The sequence below is a fragment of the Chiloscyllium plagiosum genome, chromosome 1 (assembly GCF_004010195.1).
Source record: "Chiloscyllium plagiosum isolate BGI_BamShark_2017 chromosome 1, ASM401019v2, whole genome shotgun sequence".
Taxonomy (NCBI): Eukaryota; Metazoa; Chordata; class Chondrichthyes; order Orectolobiformes; family Hemiscylliidae; genus Chiloscyllium; species Chiloscyllium plagiosum.
Window position 1 is genome coordinate 138187534 of NC_057710.1, and position 16254 is coordinate 138203787.

At 39.8% G+C, this 16254-nt stretch overlaps 1 protein-coding gene across 9 annotated transcripts in view; it reads right to left on the minus strand.

The window, feature by feature from the left end:
- Positions 1 to 16254, minus strand: part of LOC122553840 (SH3 domain and tetratricopeptide repeat-containing protein 1) — an 81667-nt gene that overhangs the window by 40791 nt on the left and 24622 nt on the right. For all 9 annotated transcript variants that reach the window (XR_006312862.1, XM_043698254.1, XM_043698266.1 and 6 more), the window contains exons 4-8: positions 8982 to 9087; positions 6476 to 6619; positions 2895 to 3084; positions 1842 to 1915; positions 1275 to 1470 (exon numbers count right to left, since the gene is read on the minus strand). Coding sequence is in view for 8 of the 9 variants with exons in the window: in XM_043698254.1 (XP_043554189.1) it covers positions 1275 to 1470; positions 1842 to 1915; positions 2895 to 3084; positions 6476 to 6619; positions 8982 to 9087 (710 nt within the window). In the remaining variant the exon portion in view is untranslated. The remainder of the gene's footprint in view (positions 1 to 1274; positions 1471 to 1841; positions 1916 to 2894; positions 3085 to 6475; positions 6620 to 8981; positions 9088 to 16254) is intronic.

Here is a 16254-nt window from a genome sequence, read left to right on the forward strand (position 1 = left end):
AAAAAAATTTACTTATATATAGAAAATAAAAGTGAAGATGGTGGCAAAATGTACCAGGGCAAACTGCCCATTAAATTCTCCTCCTCTAATTCCTTTTTAAAGGCATGTATCACAACAGCATTATCTTAAATGGATGCCCTCTGTATCCAGTTATTTCAGGGTAAGAAGGTATTTTCACTGATGAATTTATTTCAGTAGTGTCTCTGTTTGCAACGATGAGGAAAGATTTCTGCTGTTCACTTTGAGAGAGATTTTCTCAAGTCTGCAATCAATTATGACAGAGCAGAGTTAACATTGAACAGGCTTGAGGATTGACTTTCTAACTTTCCTTCTGGCAATTAGTAATTTGAGCCCAATATGAATAGTTAATAAAGATGCAATAACCAAAGCTTGTCAGGTTGTGCTGGGAATTAATTAAGTAGTAGAACCTGTTAAGTATTGTTGCCGTCTTAGGCAGTGACTAGAGACTGAGGTGTCTTTCTTACATTTTGGAATCGTAGGTCCTGAGGTGACAAAACAGGCTCCACAAACCCTGCCATGAGAAAGTTGGAGGTGTTTTGCTTAGTGGTGGTGGCAGCCGTTTGGGGAGGGGGGAGTGCAAGTTGAATGCTCAGATTTTCCCATGGTCCTCCCATTGTTTGTGCTTGAACTCTACCCAAGCCTATTGGAGAAACTTGAGATGTTTGACAATTTTATCTGCCTAACTATTCAATACTATAAAAAAGGACCCGAAACTTCCTTTCTCCCATGAAGAGGAGTCTGGTTTGTTTAGCCTCTCCTCATACCACATGGCTTTAAAATGTTAGAATCCTTGCTACTCCTTACAAAATGTCAGATCGTTTAAAGGAATAAGACAATCAGAATTACACAAAATGGGTTTAATCTGTAGTGTGCAATGTTAGTGATGAACTGGTTTGAAAATTTCTCAGCTATGTTAGGTAATTTGGCAAAGGTATTTTCCTCCCTTTACTTGTATTGTACTTAACCCTTTAGTTGGTTATTCTCAACTGCCTTTTGTCTGATACCTAATCCTTAACTTGAATAGATCATATCGCAAATAATCACAATTGTTTGCTTTCACCTCATCTTTGGTGCTGTTCTTTTTAACCTCATGTATCATTTCAAAGGCATGCCCAGCCTCCACTTCATTATTTAAGAGACTGTTCTTCATTTATAAGATGGACAATGAATAACAGCTGAATGATAGGATTGGTGTAACTTCATTCATTCAGTGACCAGTGTCCACAACTTACCTTTTAAAACAAGCTACTTACAGGGGTGTGAAGTCTTCTGGCTTCATGTGAGTTATTTTCACAAATCCAATTCTTCCATTTGCTTCATTTTTCCCCAGAAACCATTGCAGACATGTACTGAGGAAGCCAATTATCTCAATCTTTTCACCCATTCGAAAGCTCAGTTCCTCAGGTCCAACACCTTCATAATCAACCTCTGCCACACAGGATCCCTGTCCTGGCCAAACAATTAAAGCATATTAACTCACTTTTGAGACACTGCCAACTGTATTTAATGCAGCTTTTTACTCATCCATAATTTTAAAACTAATGTCCCTTATGACAAATTATTTTTCACTGCTTGCATCTTTTCCATAAGTAATTCATACCAATGAATTGCTGTAAAACATTAATTAGGTAAAAACAATGACTGCAGATGCTGGAAACCAGATTCTGGATTAGTGGTGCTGGAAGAGCACAGCAGTTCAGGCAGCCTCCTAGGATGCTTTTGCCCGAAACGTTGATTTTACTGCTCCTCAGATGCTGCCTGAACTGCTGTGCTCTTCCAGCACCACTAATCCAGAATCCAGTAAAACATTAATTGCTTACCAAGTGGATGAGGAAATTCTGCTGCCATGTTAGTCAGTGTACCAATGCTTTCACTGTGCCTTTTGAAAAACCACCTTAAAAGCAGAGAAAATTCCAGCATGAATTTATTATGCAGTTAATATGATTAATTTTAGCCATTTTAATCTGTGTCCTCTGCTCAGCAAGAAAATCATGAAGGTAAATCTACCTTTACACTCATATTTCAGAGGTTTTCACCTTTCATTTGCATGATACCAGTTTCTGCCCAAAGCAATGAATGGAGGTAAAATCATGGACTGGCAACTGCGTGATTGCATATGTACTATATTAGGACCACAGAGGAGAAGACATGGCCTGGAGGTGAGCTAGCACATGATGGCTTTGCTTCTGCTGCCCTTTGTCCTTCTAGGTCGTAGAAATTATGGATTTAGAAGCTGCATTCAGAGATGCTGCAGTGCATCCTATAAATCTTACATACTACTGCCACTGTGCACTGACAGCGGAAGAAAGGAGTTTTGAATAGGCTTCTGATCAAGTGGGCTGCTTTGTCCTGGATGGTATTGGGTATTTTAAATGTTGTTGGAGCTTCATTAACCATGTAATAGGAGAAAATGGCACTACACTTCTGATTCGTGTGTTGCAAATGGTGAAAATGCCATTGGGCCAGTATTCCACAGGTCCAGGCTAACCCTCTGGGGACACAACTTCAAACTCCACCATGGCAGTTCTATTAATACATCTGGAAGAAAATGTTAGTTTCAGTGATGTTGACCATAACTATTATCGGTTATTGTAAACTAGTTACTTGCTCACTAATGCACTTTTGGAAAGGAAAAATGCCAACCTTACCCAATCTAGCCTCCATGGGACTCCAGCCAACTGTAATGTGTTTGCAACTTGTCTTCCTTACCCCAATTTCCTGCATGACCTTGTAAGCAACAAATGTTCTTACCCCATACAAGAATAACAAAGACCAAATATAAAGGGAGGAGAATTACTTACTGTAAAATTGCCAGCCTCTCCCTAAAATTCACTACTTTAAAGCAACAGGATCAGAGAAATTCTGGCACCTACTGATGAAAAGGGACAAGCAGCTCCATGTAAGATTTTGGAACTGAAATCTTCTTTCCACTGATCAGAGACTTTCCTGACAAGTGAGAGCCACTCTTTGGTTTATCGACAGCAACAAGGTCATTCCCTTTAGGCTGCTGGTCATTTTCTTCTTTTTGCTGAAAACTGAATGGATACTTCACAAAAAACATTCCTAAGGAAAAGAAAAGAATAATGTGAACTAACAAACGTTTAGCAACTTCTACTTCTGACCCTGCCAGAGTGTCTGGGATCAGGGAGATGTCATTCAATTTTAATATTGTGCTCATGTGACACCACAGACCACTATCCCAATCAGAACACCTGTATTTGAGGGGACCTGCTCGTCCCTTCTATCTCAGAAACAGCGTGCAAGAATATTCAGTGGCCCCCAGCGGACATCTACAGTGGTTCAATGTTTAACACTGCTGCCTCACAGCACCAGAGACCAGAGTTCAATTCCACTCTCAGGCAACTGTCTGTGTGGAGTTCGCACATTCTCCCAGTGTCCGCATGGATTTCCTCCCACAACCCAAAGATGTGCAGATTAGGTGGATTGGCCAAATTAAATTGCTTTTGTGTCCAGGGATGTGCAGGCGAGATGGGTTAGCCATGGGAAATGAGGGTTACAGGGTATAGGTGGGTTTGAGTGGGATGGCCTTCAGAGGGTCAGTGTAAACTCAGTGGGCTGAATGGCCTGTTTCCACATTGCAGGGATTCTATAAAATTATAAATGAGAAAATATCAAACAGTCTGGCAGCCCCACTACCCGACAGGAGTCAACTCCTAAGCTGATAATTTTGATGACCTTGTTTGGAGGTGAAGTTTAGATTTTCAGGTCCTTGATTTACAACAAGGAATTCACAGCTGGACAGTAACAGGAATAAATCATTAGCTTCAGTGCTACTTGATGCTTCTAATTTAATAAATCAGTTTGGGCTCATGTCAGTGCGAGAGATTGAAGGACCTTCCATTTCAGACATTTGATATACGTATCTCTAAACAATCCAACAGAGCATAACCAAATGCAGAGCAAACAGCAATCTGTTTTTATATCAAGCAACTTCAACATAGTGAAATGTCCAAGGGTGCTTCTTCACTGGTGCAATATCAACCAAAATATGATACCAAGCTCCAATAGGAGGTTCTTGGACAGATGATCAAAATCTTGGTTAAAGAAGTGGATTTTAAAATGATATCTTATGAGCAAAAAGAGATGGGAAGTTTAAAAACAGCATTTCAGAGTTTAAGGCCTTGGTAGCTCCTGGTCTGGCCCAAGGCCTGCAACTGTACAACAATTCCAATCAGGAATGCTCAATCTGCTCAGAATTGGAGGAGCTCAGGTATCTCAGACAGGTGTGCGGCTGGAGAAACAGGGAGAAAGCAACAAGTCTATAAGAATGTGAAAACAAGAAGCAAAATTGGCATTGTTTACCCATGAGTCAACATAGATCAATGCGTATAGGGTAATGGTTAAACAGGATATGCTGCAAATTGAGACAAGGGCAAAGTTTTTAATCAGCTCAAGTCACTGCAGAGATATCCTGGACTGGAGACATCTGACCTTCAATTAAATCTACCATCCTCCTTTGTGCTGGTCACAGTCATGCCCGGCCCATAGAAAGATAAGTAAGGTTTTTGGAGGTCAGCCATTTCAGTTCAAGGATCTGTCTGCAGGAATTCCTCAGGGTAGTGTCCTAGGCCCAACCATCTTCAGCTGCTTCATCAATGACCTTCCCTCCATCATAAGGTCAGAAATGGGGATGTTCATTGAACATTGCACAATGTTCAGCGCCATTCATGCCTCTTCAGATACTGAAGCAGTTCATGCTCAAACAAAGCAAGAACTAGACAATATCCAGGCTTGGGCTGAAAAATGGCAATGACAAATGACAAATTGTACCACACAAATGTCAGGGAATGACCATCGTCAATAAGAGACAACCTAACCATGGTCGGCACAGTGACTTAGTGGTTAGCACTGCTGCATCACAGTGCTAGGGAGCCAGGTTAGATTCCAGCCTCGGGGGACTGTGTAGAGTTTACAAATTCTCCCTGCGTCTGCGTGGATTTCCTCCCACAGTCCAAAGATGTGCAGGTCAGGTGAATTGGCCATGCTAAATTGCCCATAGTGTTAGGTGCATTAGTCAGAGGGAAGCTCTGGATGGGTTACTTTTTGGCAGGTCGGTGTGGACTTGTTGGGCTCAAGGGCCTGTTTCCAAACAGTTGGGAATCTAATCTAAAACCATCTTCCCTTGACATTCACAGACGTCACCATCACTGAATCCCCTACTAATCAACATCCTAACTGCTACTATTGACCAGAAACTGAACTGGACTAGCCATATAAATAATGCTACTACAAGAGCATTTCAGAAGCGAGGAATCTTGCAACAGGTAACTCACCTCCTGATGGCCTTAAGCCTGTCCATCATCTACAACGCACAATTCTGGAATATGATGGAATATTCCTACTTGCCTGGATGAGTGCAACTCCAACAACAGTCAAACAGGGATGATTGTAATCTGCAAGTCAGGCCTGGGAGAAGGTCTGGTGGTAGATATGGGTTGCAGGGGATGGAAGTGAAAAGGATGCCTTGGTGTTGGCAAACTTTGACTCACTTAGAATAGCTCTGTAGTCCTCATCCCAAACACCTCACAACACTTTCCACGTTCCTTCATGCCATCTCATAACCCCCAAACAACCGTCATGGCTGCTCATGACCAAACCCCCTCAACATGCCCGGGTATAAACTACAGACTATATAGCAGCAATGAACACTGTAGTAGCAATAAATAAGAGCAGTTGTACAACAAATTCTTGGAATAAGTCAAAGTTATTCTTTTAAAAATTTCAACTATGTTAAAAGAAAACACCTTTTTAATACAGGCTTATGTAAATCAACTGTGAAATTAATAGTACAGATCAGACACTGACAAACTGAGATGTCAATCATGCACTTGAACCATCAAACTTATGTAAATAGAGTGGAAGTATTAAACCAAGTGGGTGAATAGACATGGAATTGAGATAGTTTGGTGCGTGCACCAAAAGGATTCCCTTATGTGGACCATTGTTTCTCTGCACTTCAATATCTTAGTGAACTGTCTCGAAAATGCTGACCATATTCCATGAAGATTATGGAGTTGGTCAAGCCTAACCCTGCAATGGAGCGAGCTTGGTCTGGAGCACCAGGTGTACACTCCGGTCCTAAACAAGCCATGCCCTTAAAAGGTCCTTGTGATTAAAAAGCTGAAAAACCAAGCATTGGGTCTGGAAAATCAGGGCTGGACACTCATTTATAAAAAGAGCTTGTAAATCATCTTAACTCAGCAAAAGTCCAGGCTAATATCTTTTCCCTTTCTTTAAAAATGGTCCTTAAAAGCTACACCTTTGAGCTGCTTCTTAGTCACATGTAACTTGATGTTATTGTTTGACAGTGGTCCTGTGTTGTGCCTTATGTGGTTTTACTGGGGGAAAGGTACTATGTAAATGCAAGTTGAGACTGAAGTTATTGGGAGAGTCATTCTTAGTTTAAATGCAATTTAGAATAACAGATCCTCACCTTCCTGTAAAAGAAGACTTTTGCACATTACTTTGAGAGACTCGTCACTTATTTGCACCTCAATTCTGATATCCTCTTCATCAAGACAATTCAGCCAAAAGCCTTGATCTAACAGTGTGTTTTCCATGCAGTGACTAACCAAGCCTAAAAGAGCAACAGGAATAGTAATTGCAGAACAAGACAGTGATCATCTAGACATCTATCAATTTTTATTTTCTACTCAGTGATCCTAAAAAATCTCCACAACACAGATTAAAAAATAGCTTGCACTGTTAACATATTTAAGTATAAATCTTCAAAAATATTTGATTCATATTATTGTACAATGAATGTGGGCACTCTTAAGAGTGAATTATAATAAAACAGATGCAGGTGATTTCCTTAAGATGTACAAGCATATAAGTTAGCAGATATATGCCATTCAGTCCCTCAAGCATGCTCTGCTATTCCAGAACATTATGATTAACCTGATTGGGCAAAAATCTACATTTTCTCTCATCCCTGACAGATTATCAACCCTTGCTTAATAAGGATCTACATGCCTCTGATTAAAAATATTTAAGGAATCTGCTTCCACCATCTTTCCCAAAATGAGGTCCAAAGATGCTCAACCTTGAAGAAAATATTATTGCTTCAACTGTTTTAAAAAGGGTAGCTCCTGATTTTTAAACACTGACTGCCTAACTCTAGAGTCTACCAGAAGAGGAGACATGCTTTCACACCTACCCTGTCGAGACCTCTGAAGATTTTTTATGTTTCAATCAAGTCACCTCTTACTTTTCTAGAGTCCAGAGAATACAAGTATTATGACATGGGGTAAACTCTCCTGCTTAATTTAAAACCAGCAACACAGAAAAGATTTACCTCGTGCAGTAATCTGTAAAAATTTGAGTGGCCAAGAACTAGCTAAAGTAAGAAATAAAGTTAATTTTTAAAAGTATAACAGAGAATAATCAACTAACAACGATTCACAACTCCTTCCTCTAACCTATCTTCTCCTTCCCTTCTATATATATATAAAAAAAAAGAGTCCAATAAAACTCCCAATTAAGATTTACAAAACGAAACTTCTTTCTCAAAACCAGGCAGCTTTCGGATCTTCTATTTGGATCTTCCTGTGTCTTCTTTTCTTCTTAGGGATTTCTGCTTCACACAGGTTACTGATCAAAAAAGGTACCTTTTAAGAGAGCTATTTTTCAGCCAGTCTGTTTACCTGCTGGGGCTTGGCAGTCCTCCTCCCAACTGTTCAATGTTTCCCCGGTCTTATACCCCAAAGCATCAGATTGTGTCACTGGCTTTTAAGATTGTCAATATACTTGATTCAAACTTGATTGGAATTTGGTATTTTTCAGGGTATAATTTAAATTGATTGCTTGGAAATGAAAACAAACCAGATTTGAATTTGGCCAATCAGCTACTCCAGTAGATGGAGCACATGTTACATTGTTTTATTGAGAACACTTGGTGCTGTAACTGCTCACTTTTAACTCTCTTAAAAGTCCAGTAAGACCCACATCTTCATAACACAAGCCAAGTCTAGCGAACCTTTCTCCTTAAGGCAACTCCCACCATACCCTCCTCCCACCCAATTCTAGCTATTAATCTAGAAAATATTCTCTAAACTGCCTCCAAAGAATTTATAACTTCCTTAAATCATGTGATAAATACTGTGCCTCATACTCCAGTTATTGTCCTACCAATGCCCTGTACAACTGAAACATATACTTCATACTTTTGTTTTCATTTCTGCTCACAATAACAGTGCATTCTGTTAACTTTCCTAATACTTACTGTTCTTGAATATTAATCTTATACAATCCATGCAAAAAAGATGCCCAGGTATCTTCTGCATCTCAAATCTTTGCAAGCTCACACCATTTAGATAAATGCTTTTCTTTACTGTTCCTGCCAAAATGAACAATTTCTCATTTCCCCACATTATACTCCATTTGACACATCTTTGCCCACTCACTTAAACCATCTATTTCTGCATGTCCTGTTTACAATTTACTTTCCTATCTACCTTGATGTGATCAGCAAATTTGGCAACCATAACTTCCATCCCTTCATCCAAGTCAGTTTGCAGTTGGTACAATTTGTATAAACAACTCCCTGTACAACACCACTTATTACATCCTGCCAACCTGAAATACACACACACTACTTCCAGCCAGCCAATCACCTATTCATGCCAATATGCTACACCATGAACTCTTGCTTTTCCATAATAACCTTTAAAAAAGGTCATGATTCAGAGATGCCGGTGTTGGACTGGGGTGTACAAAGTTAAAAATCACACAACACCAGGTTATAGTCCAACAAGTTTAATTGGAAGCACACTAGCTTTCGGAGTGACGCTCTTTCATCTCCTTCACAATCACCTGATGAAGAGCGTTGCTCCGAAAGCTAGTGTGCTTCCAATTAAACCTGTTGGACTATAACCTGGTGTTGTGTGATTTTTAACTTTAAAAAAGGTAAACTACATCAAAGCATTAAATGCTATTACCTAGTGAGTAGTATGTTGAAAATTTCCAAATTTCTTCAAATGTTTTAAAAGTAATTATAATCAAGTCTTGGTCACTATGTATGGACAGCAGCCTGGCTGAAAGTTCCTAAAAGAAAGGGAAATATGGATATAATTAAACAATTACAAATACACGTGGCATAGCAGAATTGTTCTGGAAGAGGGCATCATTTTTAAACTAATCAATTTTTTCCTTCAAATGGACAAGTTTAAAAAGCAACATAATCAGCAACTGTTATGTAAACATCTCCTATGGAACGAGGTGCCGATCAATTCAGTTGGCTGATAAAAACAGCAAATGCCAGAGAAACTCAGCATGTCTGACAACATCGATGGAATTTTAAGTCTGATAGAATTCTTCTTCAGAAATCTCTGAGCCACGAACTTGCTGTTAGGCAGAATACACAGGAATTAATTAACTTCTGATACGAGTAAGGAACATGCTATAAATGGGAAAACATGCAATGGGTTAAAATTTTCATTTTGGTATCATTGGAAACTTGTGCCTAAAAACGCACAAATCATGTTTTATTTTCCACAAAATTTTATCTGCATAATTGTAAATGTAAAGTGTTTCTGTTGTTATGGTAAGATCAGAATCTCAAAATATTATAGGCATTTTTAACTTGCAATTCCAAAATGTGATTTTCTAGGAGGACTGATACAACAAAAATGGCTGTGAATGTAAACGAAATGCTGGTCTGAAGAAAGAGAAAGAGACCAGGAGAGAGAATGTTGCTCAAAAAGATGCAAAAATTTCAAATGGCCATCCTTCATAAAGGGGGAAAGAGGTGAGCCTAAACAGGCTGGACTGTGATTTCTATGCCCACAAAAGATAATGAGGGGCTGATGGTGCCCTGCTCAATAAAAAGTTGTCCTCTGCAGATTATGTCCCAAATTCCAGACACATTGTGTTTTTCCTTTTCAAAGATGCACAAGAATAAAAGGCTAAAAAGCCAGTTTTAATTCTACTGGAGTGTGCCAGTGGGTCTGAACGTTCCCATATTTACGCTAGTGGGATTGAAGTTCTCACATGTGTATTCGCTTGGGTTTTAGTGCTGGCATGCTGTAAAGATCCTAATCAAAGAATTATCCACTAATCACCTCTGTGTTGCAGGTAAATGGGATTCACTGCTCAAGTGCTGGAAGTCAGCTGACTAGCAAGCCAGACAAAAGGAAACAGAACAACAAAACGTATCACACTCACCTTAAAATCAATCATAGTCAAAATGACTCAAATCAACAGAATCTCAAATCAATTTTCAAACACTAAAAAGCTTGAAACTGACTGTTCAACTATCAATGTCAATGATACCACGAACCTCCACAGCTACTGCTTCAAAGTTCAACTGTCCACACTTCACAAACTATTCAGAGCCCAAGCCTTTTTTTTGGCGGTAAATGTTTATCTTTAGGGACTTACCTCCTATTTCTAATTAGTGTGTTTATCATTTGCTCTTCTCTCATGTAGTAATTGAAAAAACTCGTTTGTTAACTCAAGAAAGCCTGGAAATGTTTTTATGAAACAAAAGTTAATTTGGATCTGAAAGGTGTCCTCAAGTGGAGGGATCATTTTTGATATTAACCTTAAATGTGACTGACCAGGGGACAAATGATTGATGAAGGTAAGCCAGTTCACTCTTCCCTACCTTGGAGCTTAACAGTTTAGAGTATTCCTATCTGGAATAGTACCAAATTAGGGAGTTTTATCTGGGGTCTTGGTATAACAGCATGAAGCATTACAATAAGGCACTGCAAAAGAATGTAATGCCTCATTTTTTTCTTTCCACTAAAAAGCCTACATAGTATTTTACGATATCTAGTATTTTTATGCCCATCAACTAGTAAAAGTGGATTATAGAGAGAAAAAAAAAATCCTTTGAATATCTAACATTCTCCTTCAAAAGTAGAGCCAAGAATCCTGGGGAATGTCAAATGTGTCAACATCACACAAAAAAAAATGCAACCAACCATTCTTTTTTAAAAAAATGTCATTTAAACAAAATCACATAGTTAATACGCACTGTTACAAAATTCACCCAGTCTTTTCTCAAGTGCTGTTCTGACCTAAGTCTGAGGAGAGCTGCAGGAGATGCAATATGGATATTTCCCTTGATCAACCTTTTGTTAATGGCACCTTTTAATTCTTAAAAGCAATGGTGTGCTCTACACGGTTCAGATTGTTTGAATGAACACTATTAATACAGCTAAATACGTAGTTATGGCCTCAACTGGAGTATACAGGAGATAATTTCAATTTTAGATGCAAGAAAACTGGAAGGTTTATTAAGTGGTGAGGATGGTAATAGACTTCAGACTGGTAAGATGACAAGACAATTGAAAATGAAATGTAATACGGAGAAGTGTACTTTGAAAGGAATAATGTGTGCAATGTATACTAAATGCTACATTTTTTAAGGGAATGCAGGAACTTTGAAACCTTGGGGTTTAAATACAGAAAACATTGACGCGAGTACAAAAAGCTTAAAGACTGTCCAAAGAGCATATGGGATATAAAAGCATTGGACAAATTTAACTCCCAAATGTGTGTTTTAGGTTAGGAAGTAAATTAGTAAGGTAAATATCTGATGGAGGAACCATACCAAACTCACGTAATTATGGTTTTGTCAGAGGCGAGATGAGGCAGAAGTTTACTAGAGACAAGCTTTTAAACAACATTTCTAATTTTAGCAGGCTGGCCGCATTTGGATAACTGAGAGAAGTGCATTTACAGCACTGCTTGTAAGCCAGGAGGAGCAGGTGTGCTTGAGCAAGTTACCCACTCCTCAGGCTTGAAATCACTGGCCTCGTTAATCCCCCAGCTACCTTCAGACACCCCACCACAACCTTCCCATGCCTCACTATTTATTTTTTGCTTGATGGCTTGTTGTGTTGCAGCCTTTCTTGCCCAATAGCCAATCATGCTGAAGGTTTGGCAGTAAAGCTCTTGCATGGCTTCCCTGAAGCCTTGACATTTTTCAAATTGTAATTCCTAGAACTGAACATAATACTCCAGCTGAAATATCATCAATAGATTTAGTAGGACTGCCTTCTACTGTACACTAGCCCAGTTAATTATCCCATATAATTACTTTCAAAAAGCAGCTTTCCCAACTTTCCCACCTTGAAAAATGTGCGTATGTGCACTCACTTTAAAATTAGAATCATAGAATCACAGAATCCCTGTAATGCAGAAAGAAGCCATTTGGCCAATCAAGTTTGCAGACAAACTGAAGAGCTTCCCACTCAGACTCAGGCCCCTGCTCTATCCCTGTATCCCACATTTACCATGGCCAATCCACCTAATCTGTACATCCTTGGACTGTGGGAGGAAACCCATGCAGACAAAGGAAGAATGTGTAAGCTGGACACAGACAGTCGCTCAAGGCTGGAATTGAACCCAAATCCCCAGAGGCAACAATGCGAACCACTGGGCCACTGTGTCACTCTTGTTCACATTTTTCCAGGATAAATATTGAGAAACAATGTTTCAATTTATACTCATCTGCATTAAACTGCACCCACCATTATATTTCTGAACTGTACATCATTTGCAAATTTTGAAATTCTTCCCTATGTGCCCATATCAAGGCCATTTATATACTCAAATGGGTGATGGTTCCAATATTAAACATAGGTAATATCACTGTGTACTGCCTCTACATCTGAAAAACTACTGTTTATCACTAATCTTTGTTTTCTGTCCCTTCGCCATTTCACATCCATAGTCACTGTTCTTTTAGTCACACTTTAAAATTTTCCCCAATAAGTCTAGTCTTTGATACTTCATAAAAAAAGATTTTTTTTAAATGTCCATTTCCACATCATCAACTGCACGCTCACAAAAGTAAAATTAATACAGATGTGAAGGTGTACTTAAAACAAATTCCTGAAAAAAAGAACACTGGTCAGGCAGCATTTCTGGGGAGAAAAAGTAATGGGACAAAGGATTTAAGGACAGAGGTAGGATCATAGAAAAAAAGGCTACAGCATGCCAATGAGTAGAAAATCTCCACAGCCTTAACATACTGTAAGCCATAGAGTCACTGAGTCATAGACTCATTCAGCATGGAAACAGGTCCAATTCATCCGTACCAACCAGATTTCCCAAACTACACTAGTCCCACTTGCCTGCATTTGGCCCATATCTCTCTAAATTCTTTCCTATTCATGTACCTCTCCAATTATCATCTTTTTAATGTTATAACTGTACCTAAAGTTTCCTTTGGTAGTTCATTCCACATACATACCACACACTATGAAAACGTTGCCCCTCAGGTCCCTTTTAAATTTTCCTCCACTCACCTTAAAATTATGACCTCTAGTTTTGAGCCCCCCAACCCTCAGAAAAAGACCTTTGCTATTCCCCTTATCTCTGCGCTTCATGATTTTATGAATCCCTGTAGGGTGTCACGGTGGCTCAGTGGTTAGCACTGTTGCCTCACAAAACCAGGGTCCCGGGTTCAATTCCAGCCTTGGGTGACTGTCTGTGTGGAGTTTGCACATTCTCCCCACGTCTGCATGGGTTTCCTCCGGGTGCTCCAGTTTCCTCCCACAGTCCAAAGGTGTGCAGGTTAGGTGAATTGGCCATGCTTAAATTGTCAATTAGGTGCATTAGTTAGAGGGAAAAAGGGGTTTGGGTGGGTTACTCTTCGGAGGGTCGGTGTGGACCTGTTGGGCCGAAGGGCCTGTTTCCACACTGTAGGAAATGTAATCTCATCTAATCTAATCCCTCAACTTCCTATGCTCCAGGGTAAAAATGTTCTAGTCTGTCCAGCCTCTCCTTATAAATCAACCTCTCCAGTCCTGGTAACATCCTTGCAAATCTTTTCTGCCCCTTTTCCAACTTAATAACAGATTTCCTATAGCAGGGCAACCAGAACTGTACACAGTACCCCAAAAGTGCCCTCACCAACATATTGTATAGCGCAACATAATGCACCAACTCCTATACTCAATGCTCTAACCAACGAAGGCAAGCTTGCCAAATATCTTCTTCACCATCCTGACAACCTGTGACGCAAATTACAAGGAACAATGTACCTGAACCTCTAGGTCTCTCTGTTTGACAACACTCCAAGGCCCTACCATTGACTTTGTAAGTCCTACCCTTGCTTGTCTTATCAAAGTGCATTTATCTGAAATAAACTCCATCTACCATTCCTCAGCCCATTGGCCAAATTGATCAAGATCCTGTTGTACTCAAATAACCTGCTTCACTGTCCACTGTAGAGCATGAAACTGCGCAGAAAGTCCGAGCTTCTGGAACTGACATCCAATTTGATTGGCCAGCAGCTCCAAGAGTGTTGGCAGTGATGGAGCTCAGTAGAGGGCACTGCTGAGACCACAGACTGGCTTACAAAGAGGGCCTGATGAATGCCAGAGTGAAGCAAGTCAGGAGTACCAGGTGTGGAACATACCCCCTCCTTATGGCGCACGAGGGTGAGGGAGAACTGGGCTTTAAAGGATACGTAGGTGTAAAAACTGGATTCTATTTACGTTGAGGGGACCCCCCCAAATCAAAAAGCGTAGCCGAAGATTGTATCCTCCCTTCACATAATTTTAAAAGCAAAAAAAAAAACGGGTTGCTGAAGGGCAGAGAAATAATGAGGTAAACTAAACTTTTAATAAACTAATTTCACCCTTACTTATTTCTTTACGGAAGGCTAACAGACTAATGATCTCGGCACCTGCCCATGCTCTGTATTTTGGTGTAAGCTTAGGGCTGGATGGAAAGGTAACGCACTAACCACCCACGTGTGAAAACAAACTTGCTGGGCCATGCAATATCCAGCCCAACACTTCTCAATGAGATAACCTTTCATGAGAACTAAAGAAAGTTACAAATGTCATAGATTTTGAGTTGATGGCAGAGGGAATAACAAAAGGAATGGTCTAGGATATAATCAATGGTAGGAGGGATTAAATGACGAGAGACATGATGCTGCAAAAGTCAAAGACAGCAGCAATGAGTATGTGAAAGAAATGAAGGAATAAAGAAAGAAACAAGACACGATCAAACCAAACCAACACTGGAAAAAAGATAGAGCCAGAGGTTATGAAATAAAAATATTGAATCTAGGGTTGAGTCTAGAAGGCTGAACACAGTGTCCAGTTGAAGCAGATGGTGTTGTTCCTCAAGCTTGCCTTGATTTTCACTAAAGTAGGACATAGATAAAAAGGTCAGAAACAATGTTATGCAACAGGTCAAGCTTGTGGATTGAATTGAGATGTTCCACAAAGCAGTCCTTTTTTTTTTAAAATTAAGCAATCACAGTCTGTGTTAAGTCGAGACAGGGAGACAGGGAGACAGGGAGACAGGGAGACAGGGAGACAGGGAGACAGGGAGACAGGGAGACAGATGTGAAAAGGGTGTACTCGGGTGTTAAAGGAGGAATGGTCCTTTCATAATACTGATAGGGAGCGAACAGAGAAAGAAGAGGTGGTTGGTGATAGAATCTCACTGGTATTGGTGGATCATCATTGAAGACAGAGACTGGTAGGCTGGAAGGTGAGAAGGGGACTGTTAACATGGTTCTTTGGATGGGGGAGATGAAAATGGTGCTAGATGGTGAGGGGAACATTGGGAAGCAATCAGAGGTTGAAGAAAATGGAAGACATTAGCAGAATGAGTGTGCAAAACCTCAAACAAACAGAGAGAGATGGAGAAACAGCACAATGGTGAGCATTGAGTATGTTGGTGGGAAAATGTCATACTGATGGTTGCTTATCTAAAAGTAAATGGAGGAAAACAAGGTTGTATAGTGAATCTAAAAAACAGAACATTCAGAAAATACTCTGGTTAGACAGTGGAGAGACAAACAGTAAGCATTTCAGGACTGGAAACGTTCAGATTGCCAGCATCCAGAGTATTCTCTTTTTTTAAAATCAGTGTGGGACTGGGACAGTAAATTACAATGGCAGCTGGTAAGCCCAAAATTTCAACATCCTCCTTGAAAACTACAACACAATCTTACTTGTAACTTCAGTCATTTCTGATTCAGACCCAGTCCTTAAAGATTTCCAGGGTATTGAACATCATATTTTTGGGGAGCCAGAATCTGGGAGCCTCAGAAAGGATACTTTGAAAGTTTAAATAGGAAAATCAGGAACATTCCTCTAATTTTATTAATAATGCTGAGCCTAAGCCAACAGCAGAGATATGCTCAGTTATTGCCCACTTGGGCTTCTCCAGAAAATTCTACATTTCCAGAGTCGGAATAGACAACCCAACAAAACACGTTTCCCATTCCCT